Source organism: Myxocyprinus asiaticus, chromosome 38 (genome assembly GCF_019703515.2).
Source record: "Myxocyprinus asiaticus isolate MX2 ecotype Aquarium Trade chromosome 38, UBuf_Myxa_2, whole genome shotgun sequence".
In the NCBI taxonomy this organism is placed as follows: Eukaryota; Metazoa; Chordata; class Actinopteri; order Cypriniformes; family Catostomidae; genus Myxocyprinus; species Myxocyprinus asiaticus.
The window spans coordinates 35,647,931-35,664,501 of NC_059381.1; the positions used below are offsets into that span (position 1 = coordinate 35,647,931).

Here is a 16,571-nt window from a genome sequence, read left to right on the forward strand (position 1 = left end):
GGTTAATGAAAGAGACATGTTGTTTTCCAGTGTAGGTTTGCTAATATGCTTCCTACACAGTTGGTATTCATGATTACTTCTGAAACAAGAAAACGAGTTAGTCAAGTAGCTTAAAATGGTTTTTATTCAGTATATATGGAATTTTCAAGGTTGAATACAACCTATATGGACAGCACCTTAAAAATGTCTTATTATATTAGATAAAAAATTAAGCTCACATTTTTTTCAAAGACGGAAACCATATGAGTTTTATCACAATATCATAATTTTAAAATATCTTCAACAGACTCCACGGAGACAGAGCCGACTGTTCTGCCGCTATCAGGATGGAAACCGAAACCCTCGTCTGCTGCTCAAGCCGATGAAGGAGGAGGATGAGTGGGACAGTCCTCATATCGTCCGCTTCCTGGAGGCCTTGTCTGACGAAGAGATCGAGAAGATCAAAGAGTTAGCCAAACCCAAGGTCAGTCTACACTCGTGGGGGCCAGATGGACAGTATGGAGGTCTGATTAGCTCAATGTTTGCAAGCCATTTGGATGAGTTTAAAGAAACGGTTCACTTAGAACTGCAAAATCATCATTTACCCTCACGTTATTCCAAACCCATATGACTTACTTTCATATGTGGAACACAAAAGGAGAGAGTTTGAAAAATGTACTTGCCGGTCTTTTCCATATAATGACAGTGAAAGGGGACTGCGCCTGTCAAGCTCCAAAATGACAAAAAAGCACCATAAAAGTGTTATGAAAGTAGTTCATTCGACTCATGCTCTATATTTGAAGTCTTGTGAAAACATTTGGTAGCTCAGAGTGAGGAACGGATCAAACTATGTTGTTATTCGTTGAAAAATTTCCCTTTCGTTGTTGCTCTCAAATCAGATTTGGCAGCATTAGACGCACTGCGTTGGTTTTGACGTCAAATACGTTTGGTCACGAGACATGCGAGAACCAAAGGCTTTTGGTTATGAGCCAGTTTTGTTGTTTATTTGACTCTTGCTGAATATTTTAATGCTGTGTTGGAGGGGCAGAATTTCAGTGAATAAGTATTTAGCTTTGTGTGACAAACAGACGTAAATTTATTGTATGGATTTAGAAGACACGAAATATAGCACACTAGTCATATGGATAATTTCATAACACTTTTATGATGCTTTTTTATAATTGTTGGAACTTGACAGCCTCAGTCCCCATTCTTTTTCACTATATTCCAAATAGCGGCCTGGATATTCTTCAGAAATTCACCTTTTGCGTTCCACAGAAGAGAGAAAGTCAACAATATGAGGGTGAGTAAGTGATGACAGTATTTCTTTAAGTTTCATAATATAACTTCATAGTGATCATTCATTCAAACTTAAGTGTTTCAATTCTTGTTTTTTTCTTTGTTTTTTGGTTCTTTCTAAAACTAATTGTGAGTTCTTTTCTGTAGCTTGCAAGGGCCACAGTGAGAGATCCAAAAACAGGTGTCCTGACAGTCGCCCATTATAGAGTTTCCAAAAGGTGAGCACATGAGTCTCAAATCAAACATCAAATCAAATATGTTTTTTTAAATAAATTTTTACTATAGTTCCTGTCTGCCTGATAAGCAGATGAGGAGGGGAATTTTTAGAGTTGGAACTATCTGGTATGACTGTATATACCGGGCCTATTCAACTGGCGGCTCGCAGGCCAAATCAGTGGCTTGCGTGAGGTTGTCTGTTATTTCTTCTAATCTTCATTCCTTATGGTACATTTTTCATTTTTATAAATACACTATTATTCGCTGTAAGACTCTAAAGATTCCGAGTCACTGTTGCACCTTTAGAGGTTGCAATACAAATAATTATCTGTCATTTTGGTGGAATGGGTTGTAGATTTTCCATCAGAGAAAATTAGAGATGTCAAAATTAACGCGTTAACGCATGTAATTAATGTAAAATGTTTAACATGTAAATGTTTCTATAACGCGATTAATGCATGAACATTCGACATTTGATTTTGAAATTGTATTTAACTTCGTGTGAGTTCTGAACAGTGGTTGGGGTAGGGCAGAACCTTTTCTATGAGTCCGACGGGGACATCACGCTGACACACACACCACAAACAAACAGCGGTTCCATATCAGTGATCAAGTGATGGGGGAAAAAGGACCTCTTAACGCTATTTGTTGAACAAAAGAAACCCGGATGGGACTTGCGACAGAAATCAAGTACTTTGCCGCCTCTGTAGGGTGCAATTTAGATACTTCAGATCAGATAAAGTGTCATTATGTGGGCAGTGCCAGCGCTAAAAGCAGAACAAGACGTCTGCAGCACTTTTCATGTGGAGTTCAAAGCGGCGCTTGATGATGGCGTTGATGCCCTAACTTCAGTCTTGTGAATGTGGCTTCACAGTTGCTGTAGCAAAGTGGATAGCCACAGTCTGCTGGCTGATTAATATTGTGGAGGATGAGAGTTCAAGACAGACATGGGCAATTTACGGCCCACCCTATGGTTTCACGGCTCATTTATCCTGAAAGCGTTTTTTCATTGGATATGTCAGTTAACTTGCACTGAGAACTAACATGCCTCCACAAATGTTTAACATGCTACGGGTTGCTAGATTTGAGATGCAAATCCCCCAATTAGAGATTTATACTTGCGCAAATTGGAAATATTCTGCCTATTGTTTACATTTACATTTATTCATTTGGCAGATGCTTTTATCCAAAGCGACTTACAAGAGAGGAAAACATAAGTGAATCATCTTAAGGAGACAGTGGTACGAAAAGTGCGATATTACAAAGATTCACTAGCATCATAATAGTATTCAAAAGAGATTAAAGTGCAACAAGGAAAAAAAAATTTTTGTTGAGAAAGATGTGTTTTTTAGCCATTTTTTGAAGACGGAAATTGAGTCACCTTCACGGATGGAGTTGGGAAGGTCGTTCCACCAACGTGGTATGATAAAGCCGAAAGTCCGGGAAAGTGTTTTGGTGCCTCTTTGTGTTGGTACAGCAAGGCGACGTTCTTTGCCGACCGCAGGCATCTAGTTGGTGCGTAGCTCTGCAGAAATGATTTAGGTATGCTGGAGCAGACCCAGTGACTGTTCTGTATGCCAGCATCAGAGCCTTGAACTTGATACGTGCATCAACTGGCAGCCAGTGAAGAGAGACAAGGAGTGGTGTAACATGCGCTCTCTTCGTTTCATTAAAGACCAGACGTGCTGCTGCATTCTGGATCATTTGCAGGGGTCTAATTGCACATGCAGGGAGGCCTGCAATGAGAACATTACAGTAGTCCAGTCTAGTTATGACATGTGACTGAACAAGAAGTTGTGTGGCATGTTCAGAGAGGAAGGGTCTTATCTTCCTGATATTGTAGAGTGTAAATCTACATGATCTTGCGGTCTTTGAGATGTGGTCTGTGAAATTTAGTTTATCGATGGTTACCCCTAGATTTCTGACCGATTTGGAAGGCGTTACTGTAGTTGCACCCAGCTGCACGGTGATGTTGTGTTCAACAGCAGGGTTGGCTGGAAAGACAAGGAGTTCAGTCTTGGCTGGGTTAAGTTGCAGGTGGTGTTCCTTCATCCAGGCTGAGATGTCTGCCAGGCAGGCAGAGATTCAAGCAGTCACTGTGGTGTCGTTGGGCTGGAAAGACAAGTAGAGTTGTTTTAATTATTTAGTGCAATCTGGCAACCATTCATGGGAGTGCGCCTTTTTGTTCAGTTGTTTTTAATGCCTGATAGAAAATATCTACCTTTGTAGAGCACTACAATACTTTAGGCAATTGCAGAATAGTCCCATTAGTCACATATTAGAGTACACAACTATTTCTGGCCTTAAAAGATACAAGAAACAAATCAATGCAGAACATCTCAAAAGGAGTACAGTGTGGCTCCCTATGCACTACTTAAAGCCCAATGTGGCCCCTGTACCAAAATAGTTGCCCAGCCCTGGTTTAAGAGATTAAATACGCAATGCAATGCATACGCAAACTTTGAGGACTAGTTCTTTTAGTTTGTCAAACTCCCACTTAGACTTTGATGTTATTTGAATTGGTGCTATTTTAGTGCATTTCTATCTTTATACTGTGGAAGGCTTTATTTGAAAAATGTTAATAAATCATTACATATTGTTTCGTTTTCTTTCCTAAGATGGAAATTAATGCAGTTTGACAGAAGTATATATGGAGTAAAATGTCAAAACCTGCGATTAATCGTGATTAATAATGAAGAATTATGCAGTTAATCGCGATTGGAGATTTAATCGACTGACAGCACTAGAGAAGATTTAAAGAACTAAAATCATGGATGAGTGACGAGCGTGAGTTCAGAGAAACTCATTGCAGTCAAGAAATTACGCCCAAGTCAAGAAAACATTAGATTTAAAGAAAATAATAGTTAGAAGTTTGTTCAGTAAAATATTGTAACGCTTGGTATTTTTAATGTGACATGCAAGAATCTCTGTGCCAAGAGCTCATACCAAGCACTGTGGTTTTATTCTTGTGCTCTTGTCTCCTGATTTAATGAATATGATTCCATGAATTGTACCACTGGACAACACGTGGCATCTCTCGTTTCTCTCCCCAAATCTTCACATTATTTTTTTCATGGGGGAAAATTAAAAAAATGCTCTCACCTTTTCTTCACTTATGATCCCTAACATCCTTTTTTATGTTTCAAAAGTAGAGAAATATACAATATACACCGATCAGCCACAACATTAAAACCTAATATTGTGTAGGTCCCCCTCATGCCACCAAAACATAATAGCATTCTGAGATGATATTCTTCTCACCACAATTGTACAGAGTGGTTATCTGAGTTACCGTAGTCAGTTCGAACCAGTCTGGCCACTCTCTGTTGACCTCAACAAGGCATTTCCATCTGCAGAACTGCCACTCACTGGATGTTTTTTGTTTTTGTAAATTCTAGAGATTGCTAATACTCAAACCAGCCCACCTGGCACCAACAATCATATATGTGATTATCTAAGCCAACCATGTGGCAGCAGTGCAGTGCATAAAATCAGGCAGATATGGGTCAGGAGCTTCAGTTAATGTTCACATCAACCATCAGAATGGGAAAAAATTTGATCTCAGTGATTTCGACAGTGGCATGATTGTTGGTGCCAGATGGGCTGGTTTGAGTATTTCTGTAACTGCTGATCTCCTGGGATTTTCACACACAACAGTCTCTAGAATTTACTCAGAATGGTGCCAAAAACAAAAAACATCCAGTGAGTGGCAGTTCTGCAGATGGAAATGCCTTGTTGATGAGAGAGGTCAATAGAGAATGGCCAGACTGGTTTGAACTGACAAAGTCTATGGTAACTCAGATAACCGCTCTGTACAATTCTGGTGAGAAGAATATAATCTCAGAATGCTATTCTGAGATGTGGGTTGGCGTTGTTTTGGCGGCACAAGAGGGACCTACACAATATTAGGCAGGTGGTTTTAATGTTGTGGCTACATCATATTTCTAGCTGTCGAAACGACAAAAGGCATTTTGAATTATCCGTTGACATTTTAGAAATTCTGTAAATGACAAAAAATGTTTGGTTCTGATGAAAATTATTTTTTAGTTCCAACTAGAATTAACTGTCAAGTAGTCGTTCACGCTACCGAAAGCAACCGATGTGTGTTTTTATTAGAGCCCGACCAATATGGGATTTTTGAGACCGATACCGATTTTAGAGGGGGAAAATTCACCGATTACTGATATGGTGGCTGATATAGTTAATTTTTGAGCTGGAATGAAAACAGACCTTTTCTATGTGGATTTTTCACAGATTTTGCACCGATATGACTATGCAGAGGTACTCGGAAGGCTGATTTCTTAAATATTTTTATCAAAGAATATTTGACATTATTATTATACATTGTCAAAATCTAGACAAGAACACTGAGAAGATAAAGAATAAACAAAAATACAATAAATAGCTTAATAAACATCAGTAATGTTAGTATGTCAATTGCTGACCATTTAAATAAAGAGTAAATAAAAATAAAATAAATAACTAAATAAACATCAGTACTGTTTAGTATCAGTCAGTTGCTGACCATTAAAATAAAGAATAAATAGAAATACAATAAATAGCTAAATAAACATCAGTACTGTTTAGTATGTCAGTTGCTGACCATTAAAATACAATAAATAAAAATACATAAATAGCTAAATAAACATCAGTACTGTTTAGTATGTCAGTTGCTGACCATTAAAATACAATAAATAAAAATACATAAATAGCTAAATAAACATCAGTATTGTTTAGTATCAGTCATATGCTGACCATTAAAATAAAGAATAAATAAAAATACATAAATAGCTAAATAAACATCAGTACTGTTTAGTATCAGTCATATGATGACCATTACAATAAAGAATAATAAAAATATATAAATAACTAAATAAACATCAGTACTGTTTAGTATCAGTCAGTTGCTGGCCATTAAAATAAAGAATAAAAATACAATAAATAGCTAAATAAACATCAGTACTGCATGTTTAGTATCAGTCAGATGCTGACCATTCAAATAAAGAATAAATTCAAATAAAATAAATAGCTAAATAAACATCAGTACTGTGTGTTTAGTATCAGTCAGTTGCTGACCATTAAAATAAAGAATAAATAAAAATACAATAAATAGCTAAATAAACATCAGTAGTACTGTTTAGTATCAGTCAAATGCATTTACACCTGCCGAGTCAAGAGAAAACAGCAGCAGCTGTGTTACACCGTATTCTGCTATACAAGTTCAGGGGAAACCTTCAACGGTGGAAAACCAGACTTTTAAATATTAAATTTTATAAATGCAGTGACAGGAATTGTTCGGTTGAAAGGGGTTCCAAACTGTGAATCCTGAACAAAACAGTTTGGTGAATACATTAGCTTCCACTCAACTGACAAGCAATGAAAGTAGCTACGTGGTTAGCTAGTTAGCTATAAGCTCGGTGTCACGGAGAGTAAAAGATGGACCAGCATTGCGTCTCACCAACTAGGTAACAACGTAGCGTGAAATCAACACTCAACAGACACAATCCACCACCGCACCGTTGTCTGCTGAGCTGCAAAAAGATGCTCTGATGTTTACCTTTCAATCTGTTACATTACTGACTGCACTGACAAATTGTAGCTGGCTAGCATAGCAAATAGGTGTGATCAACATAAGTGACATGGTTGTCAGGGACAGGGTTAACGTTATATTAGTTGTATTGAAAAGGGAAAATGATGGGGTCATTGTTTATTAACTTTCCAGTATGTATTTCACAAACTAGTTAGCAGCTTACCGTGAAGACACAGCTGAACTCCGCACCGCTTAACTCCGCCCTGTCTGCAGAGCCACCATCAGCTCAGAGTCAGCTCAGTATACAATGGAGTCGGAGTGCACTCTGCTGGACAAAATATGTTCTGAAAAAAGTTTTCATATCGGCGCATATCGGCCGACCGATATAGCGGTCGGGCACTAGTTTTTATGCAACGAGACTGGAAAAAATTGTGAAGAATTTTGTGAAGAGGCTCTGTCTAGTCTATATGTAGATGCAATGCTCTTGCTTCAGTACTTGCCATCAGTCTCATTTAATCTCTCTTTTATTAAGTTTGGAAAGCACAAGGTTGATATGAAATTATTTGTCATACCACACACCCCTAGATAATACTTAAATAAGTGTTCTTATCTTAAACTGCGATACAGTTGTTGAACAGTATTTTGCCTGTTTTTATAAGAGCATAAACATGTCTTGTGTGTGCAGTGCGTGGTTGGAAGGAGAGGATGATCCAGTGATAGTGCGGGTCAATCAGAGGATAGAGGACATCACTGGATTAACTGTGGACACTGCAGAACTGCTTCAGGTGACCTAAAATACCCCATGAAATGAAACATCCCATTTATCCCATCATGTTTATAAAAGTATCCATAGGCATTGGCTGACACCAGATCCAGCATATACACCAGTATTTGATCATTTATGTCAGGGTTTCCCAAACAGGGGTTAATGAGGCAGTAAAAAGTGTGAGTGAATTTCCTTCATTTAATGAATGTTAAAAACTTTGACCGATAATTCCAAATGTCCATCATTTGACAAATAAAAAAAACTTAAACCAAGTGCATACATTTTTCTTGAAACCATCCTTGTGTCAGTGCGGCTTATCTCTCTCTCTTTCCCTGCACGTGCTGCATATGTGTGTGCAAGAGCGAGAGAGTGTGCGCTCTCTTGCAACTGACGATAAGAAAATGGCACTTTTAATGCAAAAGTAAATTACGTGCTACTCTCCTGACAAAGTTATGACATAACATAATTACTTTCATTATCAGCAATGTTTTAAAAGTAATCTTAGAGTCATTAGCCTGACATTGTTTGCCCTGTAGTCCTGAAAAGCAATAGGTGATCCTTGGGCTGTACTGTTAGCCCCTTCTGTGTTTTTTAGATGGCCTGCTGCCGATCTTAAGATATAATGTATATTTTCATTTCCTAGAATGTAAATGTACATTTTCCAAAAAATATTTCTAGAAGTAAGGGGGACATGTCCTTCACCTCAGGTTATATTGGCTTTGTCAAGATATCAAATATACATTCACAAATGGAATTACATACATTAATAAAATCATCAGGGACATGAAAACAGAAATGACGGATAAAAACAGACCTTTTTTTTTTTTTTTTTGGGATAGAAATGCCAATAGTGAATTAAATTAGATAAAATGTATAAGTACTTTAAAACGAACAATAGATGTATAATGAACATGAAAAATTAAGTGCAAAGATTGGTCTAAAAATGAATTATATTTCACAAGTTTAAAATTATGCAAAATATCAGTGGGTACTTCAAGTAAAGAATTTTTTTTTGTATGATAAGCATAATTAGGGCTGTCAATTTAACGTGTTAATTTAGTAGGATTAATTGGATAAAATAATGCATACATTTTTTTTACACAATCATGATGTCACATGATGAGAGCCGGGAAGGACCCAAACGCAGGGAGGCAATGATGAGTTTAGCTTTTATTAAATAAACCAAACTAAATACAAACCAAAACTTCTCTCAGGGGAGAAGAAAACAAACTGGGACAGAACTATTAAGAATAAACAAGAACCAACCGAAGCCAAAGGCTAGTAGTCAAACATGAACAATTCAGCACAGAACTCAACACAAGGGGAGCTTAATTAGGGAGAGGTTAACGGGTAACAGGTGCCGCCGATGATTAGTCAATTGGAGAATGAGCTGTTGTCCAGGCAACAGAGCTGGCGTTCTCCATTTGGCACCTGCAAAACGAGAGAGAGAGAGAGAGAGAGACACACAGGAAAACACTTAGACTAGACAAACTGACAGAGGAGGCACAATCAGGCCAGACTGTGACACATGCCCCCTAACCCATGCATAAATTTGCAATAACCCTTGCTGTATTTGCATTCTGCGGTCAACAGGAGCCAGTCAGAACATTTATGGGGCAAGACGCTAAATGCCATCAAAGCGAGGCACTCTGCGATGTTTACATACTACATAGACAAACATTTTAAATGGCGCAGATGGAACATGACCTGTGTCACAAACTCGATTAAAAATGGATTGTTGTCAAGAGCAGGCCAATAATAGGCTTATGTTCAATTATATGGAAATAAAACAAACAATATATTGCCTTCTAAAGCCACTTTTTGTATTGCCTAGTAATCAATCAATTTACTCATCTGGCACAATAATAATAATAATAATACACTTGAATTATCTGAGTGAATATATTAACTTTTTAATAGGACATTTTTGTCTTTTTCATTTTTGTTTTTGATCATTTTGGCTGTGTTGATACCAGTGGCATACATTTTGCCAAAGGTGTGTATTTTTGGGGGAATTTTGATATTTCAACCTCAGTTCCTATAATACATCTATAATACACTGTGTACACAAAATAGTTACACTCTGGACCTTCAGGACAAAAATGTCCCCATTGAAACCCATTAAACTGCAATATTTGATCCCAGTGCCATTAAAGCATAAAATCATGAATTCTATGATATTATGCTTTCATTCCGGAGACATGGCTTCAAAATTAAACATTTTAATAATGGTGTATAATAATGGTGCCATTTTTCTCATGTTTTGCCTATGGAGCAAATGCATGCTTTTTACCTATTTTCTGTTTGCTGTATTATAGAGCACTGCAGGCCAATTGAATAAATGATGCAGCTAAAATTGTGTGGGTGTGTTGGTATGGATATCAGAGTGTGTTTTGTATGTGTATATTGTGAAGTGTGTGTGTGTGTGTGTGTGTGTGTGTGTGTGTGTGTGTGTGTAAAAACAGCTGTGGCATTATGTAAACAAACTGGCATTTAAAGGGTTAAAATCCTGAAAATAAATGAATATTTGGTAGTTATGATCAGGACTGATGTTGGTTAAAAAAATCGAAGTCAGTGAAGGGGGAAAATAATATTAATATATAAAATTTTTATGGCAGTTTTTTGACGCTGACATTTTTGTCCTCTAAGGTCCTCTGAGTAACTTTTTTTTTTATTGATGCACAAGGGTTAAATAAATTTTATTTCAGGGCCTTTCTCAGCAATTGATTAATTAATTGGCACACCATGCAATTAATTTGTGATTTAAAAACAATTAAACCAATTGACTGTCCTAATAATAATAAAAAAATACAATGAATGATACACAGCATGCAGCTATAAATGATTTCAATTCTTATTCAGTGTCTTCAAATGTCCCTTATTATTTGAAAGCTAAATAAAATAAGTTTAGGGTGTATAAAACACCACCAGCGTATTGTGTATAATTTCTGTTGTATCTAAATTGTTGTCTTGTGTCTCAGGTGGCTAACTATGGCGTTGGAGGTCAATATGAACCACATTATGATTTCTCTAGGGTAAGAACATTATGCATAAGCTCCATGATTCATTCAGTTATTTACCATGAGATCTTACAGCTTCAGACCAGATGCATGAGGACATTTCTAGGATTTCCTTTAAAGGGCTTATGAAATGCTCTTTTTATATATATATATATATTATTATTATCTTCCCTAAGGTCTACTGATAATGTTAAGTTTTTTGTTTTTGCTGCACCAAAACAGTCATAATTTAGTAATGTATGATCATTTTCCACCTTGTCTCTGGCCCTATGAATGAAACACTTGGTTTTGGCCTTAAAAGTTCCATTTAAATGCCCACTGTTTTGATTGGCTAACATCGTGCAGCCCCTCAAATTCAGCCATATTTGAAACTCAATCAGAAGAGAATCAACAAGCTCCACAACATTATAAAACAAAATGTCAGGGTTTACACATAACACACATCCTACACATTGCATCTGAATTTATTACACTGTTCATCTCAAGCACAACTGTTATCACTCAGCACCATAAACTTTCAAACAGTCATGACATTTGAAATATTTATGAATGAAATGGTTTACTTCGTTCGGGTCCAAGTGTTTGTAATTACCCCATCCTTCAATAACACTTCCTTTGCAAAGCTTGAATCGTATTATGACTGGTTAACAAAGAATCCATGCTGATATGAGCTGAAAAAAATGCACATACATAGTCCAAAGCTTGGTGAATAGATGCATCCACATACAGTATCACATCGCTGGAAACGCATCAAAACAGTCAGATATCCATCTAGTGCTTTTACATACACCAAAAATTAAAAATATCACAGATGAGTGAAAGAACGCATCCATGATGCTTTTGTGCTCAAAACAGCAAGAAGCAGCAGCTGAATGACAAAGAATTTCATCTCCTCTTCAGAGTTGTAACTTGACACCGCGTCTTTTAAAAGCAGTGCCTGATACATGAGTCATCTGTCTAGTGCATGTTTATATACAAAAATAATTCAAAATAGTCCAGATGTGTCCCCATTGGTGTTCAGGAATAGTTTGGCCACACTAGGCCTGTCTGTCCTGCTCTCCCTCAGTTTACGTACTGAAGCATCAATGGGCGAGGCCATGGAAGCGATGACTTAAAGTAGGCGTTTTTTCACTGACTCAGAAGTAGAGAACGAGGCGTTTTTGCAGCTGGGTTTCAATAAATGCTTTTGTTGCATTAGGGATTAAGTTTTGAGTTCTGAAATTAACAGTATGTTTTTATAGTAGAATGACCTCTTATATGTCACAATTTCAAGGAAAATTTAATCTTCATGACATGACCCCCTTTAAATATAATGCAATGCAATGTCATATAGAGCATCTTAAATGTCTGTGATGTATCAATTTGTATCAGATGACCTGTTATTATCACTATAACATAAGTGGAGGGTTTTTTTTACTGTCAGTTGACACACAGTACCCAAATGCAAAGTGAAAAACACTTTTTTCATGATCATCCATGTTTTTTTAATTTGACTATAACTTTTATTTAAAGGGTATTGTGTGTCACATGATATTAAAAAAAGAAAAACAAATCAGTCCATTTTAAAATCACTTAAGTTTTAAATTTGTTTTATAGCTTGTACTAATATTTTATTACTGGTACTATTTCCAGATCAGTTTTCCTGATCATTTAAAGAGAGAGTTTCACCTGAAAATGAAAATTCTGTCTGTTAAAATGTACTCATCCCCTTGTTGTTCCAAAACAGAATGGCTGTCTTTCTTTGTGGAACGCAACAGGTACAGAGCCACCTAAAGGACAGGGAGAGAATATTTTTCTAAACGGTCAAAAGTTTTGAAACTCTTAATCATTCTTTATTATAATTATTTTTCACATTTTAGAATAATAGTAAAGTCATTAAAACTATGGAATAACATAAATGGAACTATGGGAATTATGTTGTGACTAAACAAAATCCAAAATAAATCAAAACTGTGTTATATTTTAGCATCTTCACAGTAGTCACCCTTTGCCTAGAATTTGCAGACATGCACTCTTGACATTTTCTCAACCAACTTCTTGAGGTATCACCCTGGGATGCTTTTTAAACAGTATTGAAGTTCCCATCTATAGTTTTGCATTCCTCCCAACATTTTGCATGCCCTTGCAATAAATTAACCATGGTTTTACTAGTTATATTGTTGTTAGTAACCATGATTTTTTGGTGGATACAATGGTTATACTATAGAAATATTGTAGACTGTAATAACCATAGTTTTTTAGCAGAAATTATGGTTACTGTAGTAATACCATGGTTAATTTCCATACTATAATAACTATAGTTGAACTGTGGTATTGTAGTAAAACCATTGTAACCACAAAATTATGATTTTAATTAACATAGTTTTCATTTTCCTGTGTTATTACTATGGTTTCACTATGAATATCATGGATAAAATGTGGTTACTGTAGTAAAACCATGGTTACTTTGTTGCAAAGGAACACAAAACCTATTGCGAAGGCACGTAAAAACTATTTCAGAAAAAATTCCCTTCTTGTCCTCCTAAGGGGTTCATAAAAAGATGTTACGCAGAATAAAAGTAAATACTGTAATGACAGAATTTTCATTTTTGGGTGAACTATCCCTTTAATTTTTTTTTTTCAATTGACCAATTTTAGTTATTTTTAACTCTCAATTGAACCATTATAGTTAAAGTGTTCTCTGAGGATTATTTGTAATTTTTTCAATTGATTTGACCAGCAAAGTGTCTGTGTTGTCAAGTATAAACTAGCGTGCCTTCTGAGGTGGAGATCCTCATTCCTGCAGTTCAGTCTGGTTTAAAAGTTGCAAACATCTGTTGCAGCGTCCTTTTGACACCAACCTCAAAGTTGATGGAAATAGACTTGCCACCTATCTGAACTACGTAAGTACATGTGTGTGTTCCCTGCTTGTCTTTACTCTCAAATTTTATCTTCATAGAAAGATGAACCTGATGCTTTCAAATCATTAGGCACTGGAAATCGTGTGGCTACTTTTTTAAATTATGTAAGTATGTGTATCTTGCGGAGCCTGGTTCCAGAACTCTTGTGTGTTTCATGTGATTTGTTCCACGTCAGGCATCAGGTCTTCTTTTGTCATCAACATGTATGGTTATACAATGGTATAAATTGTAGGGCTGTTGATTAAACACGTTATTTCAGTGCGATTATAAATAACGCATAAAATAAAAAATAACGCATTTGAAAAATTAACGCAATTGATCATGCCTGAAACCTTAATAAGGAATGTATTGATTCAGCTGTAAAAAAGTGGTCTCAATGTGGCTTGAAAAATAACAGGGATTTGTGACGTCAGCTGAAAAGGAAAGCTATTACACTGTACATTAATCTTTCCTTTGTTAAGGGTTTATAAAGGGGTTTATTATTGACTAATAACTTATTTACGAATGCATTATAAATCATTAATGTGCAGTTATAACATGAATAAAAAGGTGACGTTTCATGCAATATTTGCCAAATAGTGAGCATTTTTAACTTGCATGTTATACAGTAAATACTTAAGAAACACACTTCAGATCAAAAGTGTCAGGTGCCATATTTCATGATTTATGTCAATGCAGCAAAAGACTTTTATAGTGAGATTAAAAAATGAGGGAGTATGTCATTTTGCTGCAGTCTACTTTGTGTTTATATTCATTAATGTAATGTCTTGACTCACTTGTGTTCCTTGTCATGTGGATGTCAAAAGAATGGTGCTACTCCATGTGCTGTCCCAACTTACCTGGTCCTAGTTACCTAAAGTCCTCTGCATGCTTTCCAAGTGTCCGTGCTCATTCACAGCATGGACACTTGGACTATTATATTCATCATATAATAAAGCCTGATGACCATTAAACCATACTGATCTTTATATTACAGGTTTGTAATGTTGGTAACTCATTAATAAATGCTTAACAGCTGTCCACTTTACATTTAAGGTACATATTTATGTTGTAGATACATGTTAAATAAGTGTTATTAAGCATCTAAAACATAAGGTAAAATGGCTTACTATTTGCCAGGTATTGCACTAATATCAGCCATTAATGCTTGTTATAACTGTATATAAATGATTTATAATGGATTTGTAAATGAATTATTAGTAATTAATGAACCCTTTATAAACCCCTAAAAATGGAGCATTATTTTAAAGTGTTAAATACATTTTTATGAAAGATTACGAAACCAAAATGTTTTTTATTTTTTATTTTTTATGAATCATGCACAATAAGACCAAGAATCAGGATTGTTTATTAAGAACATATATGGGGTCAATTTTGATTTCATGTTGACTTTGATAATAAAATACATGGCAAGAGCTCCACAAGTTCTTTATATTCGTATTGTCATATTCTCATCACATATGAGGTCTTTGTCATTTAGCAGATACATTATATATATATATATATATATATATATATATATATATATATATATATATATATATATATATAATTTTCATCCAGGGCTCCAAAATGTGTAGTGTTGGGGGGCCTCCAGTACAGGTTTGAGAACCACTGATTTAGAGTACACTAAAAGCAGTGCCCATGTACAACCAATTGTCCTGATTAAGGATACTATACTTGCTACTTCTCTGGGCAGTTACTCGACTAGAAAAAATAATAAAGATAGTAACAATTTTTTTTGCTGGTCCAGTTCATTTTCTCTTGCCATGTCATTATTTTCACTGGCCCCACCACAAAAGTGATCAAATATTTTTCAATTTTTCATTAAATGTTAAGTTTTAGTTTCAAAAGATTGCACATGATCCAAAACATAAAGATTTGATTATACTTTTTAATGTCAACCCGATACGTTTAAATCAGCCGAATTTGCAACGGCAATGTTCAAAACATTGCACCAAACGGCACGTTTTAGTTTGCAAGTCATAAAAACATGCACAAGATCAATGATTGTAAGATGTCGTGACACTGCAGCACTGATCTGAAATAGGGCCATCCTTATTGTTGAGTACTGACCAATTCATGGACGAAAATATGTAAATACTGTACAGGTGAGAGAGCGTGTTGTATTGCTTTAAGCTTAAAGGTGAAGTGTATGTTCCTAATAGTAATGTCTGTAAATTACAGATGAGTGATGTGGAGGCTGGTGGAGCTACTGTATTCCCAGATTTTGGTGCTGCTATCTGGCCTAGAAAGGTACGAACAACATTTTTAAATATATATATATATATATATAAAATCATGACATCAGTGATACAGGTATTGGAAAGACAGATATGATCACTGTCTGTTATGTTTGAAACATATTGAAATGAACATTGTAAATAGTGTATTTCCCTGTACAGTTTGAATATTAAATGGTTAGCTGTGTTCTGAAGTGAATGGTGACATGTTAGTTTATTTTGTCATTTAAAACACCTAATTAAGAATTTGATTACATCATTATATAAATGTGAAGTTTTACATCAGCTTTGAGTGTTCAGTTGATGGTCTAGTTTTTGTAGGGATGTGTCATTTACAGTCATATATAATAAAATGATCCTCTTGTATATTTAGGGAACAGCAGTATTCTGGTACAACCTCTTTAAGAGTGGAGAAGGAGACTACAGGACGAGACACGCAGCCTGTCCTGTTCTAGTAGGCAGTAAATGGGGTGAGTTGACAAAAGACAGACAGATCAATTCTGCTGCCACTTTCCACAAATAGACTACAAATTGGTCTCTCATGACTTTTGTTAAAGCAATAAAGGCACAAATCCCATTATCTGTAGAGAGATAACTATTGGATATATTTGAAGGGTC

The 16,571-nt window shown here is 35.8% G+C and overlaps 2 protein-coding genes across 4 annotated transcripts in view; both read left to right on the forward strand.

Annotated features, from left to right (window-relative positions):
* LOC127429162 (uncharacterized) overlaps positions 1-16,571 on the forward strand; it is a 166,742-nt gene that overhangs the window by 135,283 nt on the left and 14,888 nt on the right. The gene's annotated exons all lie outside the window — the stretch shown is intronic.
* LOC127429133 (prolyl 4-hydroxylase subunit alpha-2-like) overlaps positions 1-16,571 on the forward strand; it is a 46,024-nt gene that overhangs the window by 26,095 nt on the left and 3,358 nt on the right. For 2 of the 3 annotated variants that reach the window (XM_051677977.1, XM_051677975.1), the window contains 7 exons: positions 287-463; positions 1,426-1,496; positions 7,710-7,809; positions 10,772-10,825; positions 13,749-13,814; positions 15,898-15,966; positions 16,327-16,423. In XM_051677977.1, coding sequence (XP_051533937.1) covers positions 287-463; positions 1,426-1,496; positions 7,710-7,809; positions 10,772-10,825; positions 13,749-13,814; positions 15,898-15,966; positions 16,327-16,423 — 634 coding nt within the window. Of the gene's footprint in view, positions 1-286; positions 464-1,425; positions 1,497-7,709; positions 7,810-10,771; positions 10,826-13,632; positions 13,693-13,748; positions 13,815-15,897; positions 15,967-16,326; positions 16,424-16,571 lie in introns of all 3 variants that reach the window. The other variant, XM_051677976.1, reaches the window with a different exon arrangement.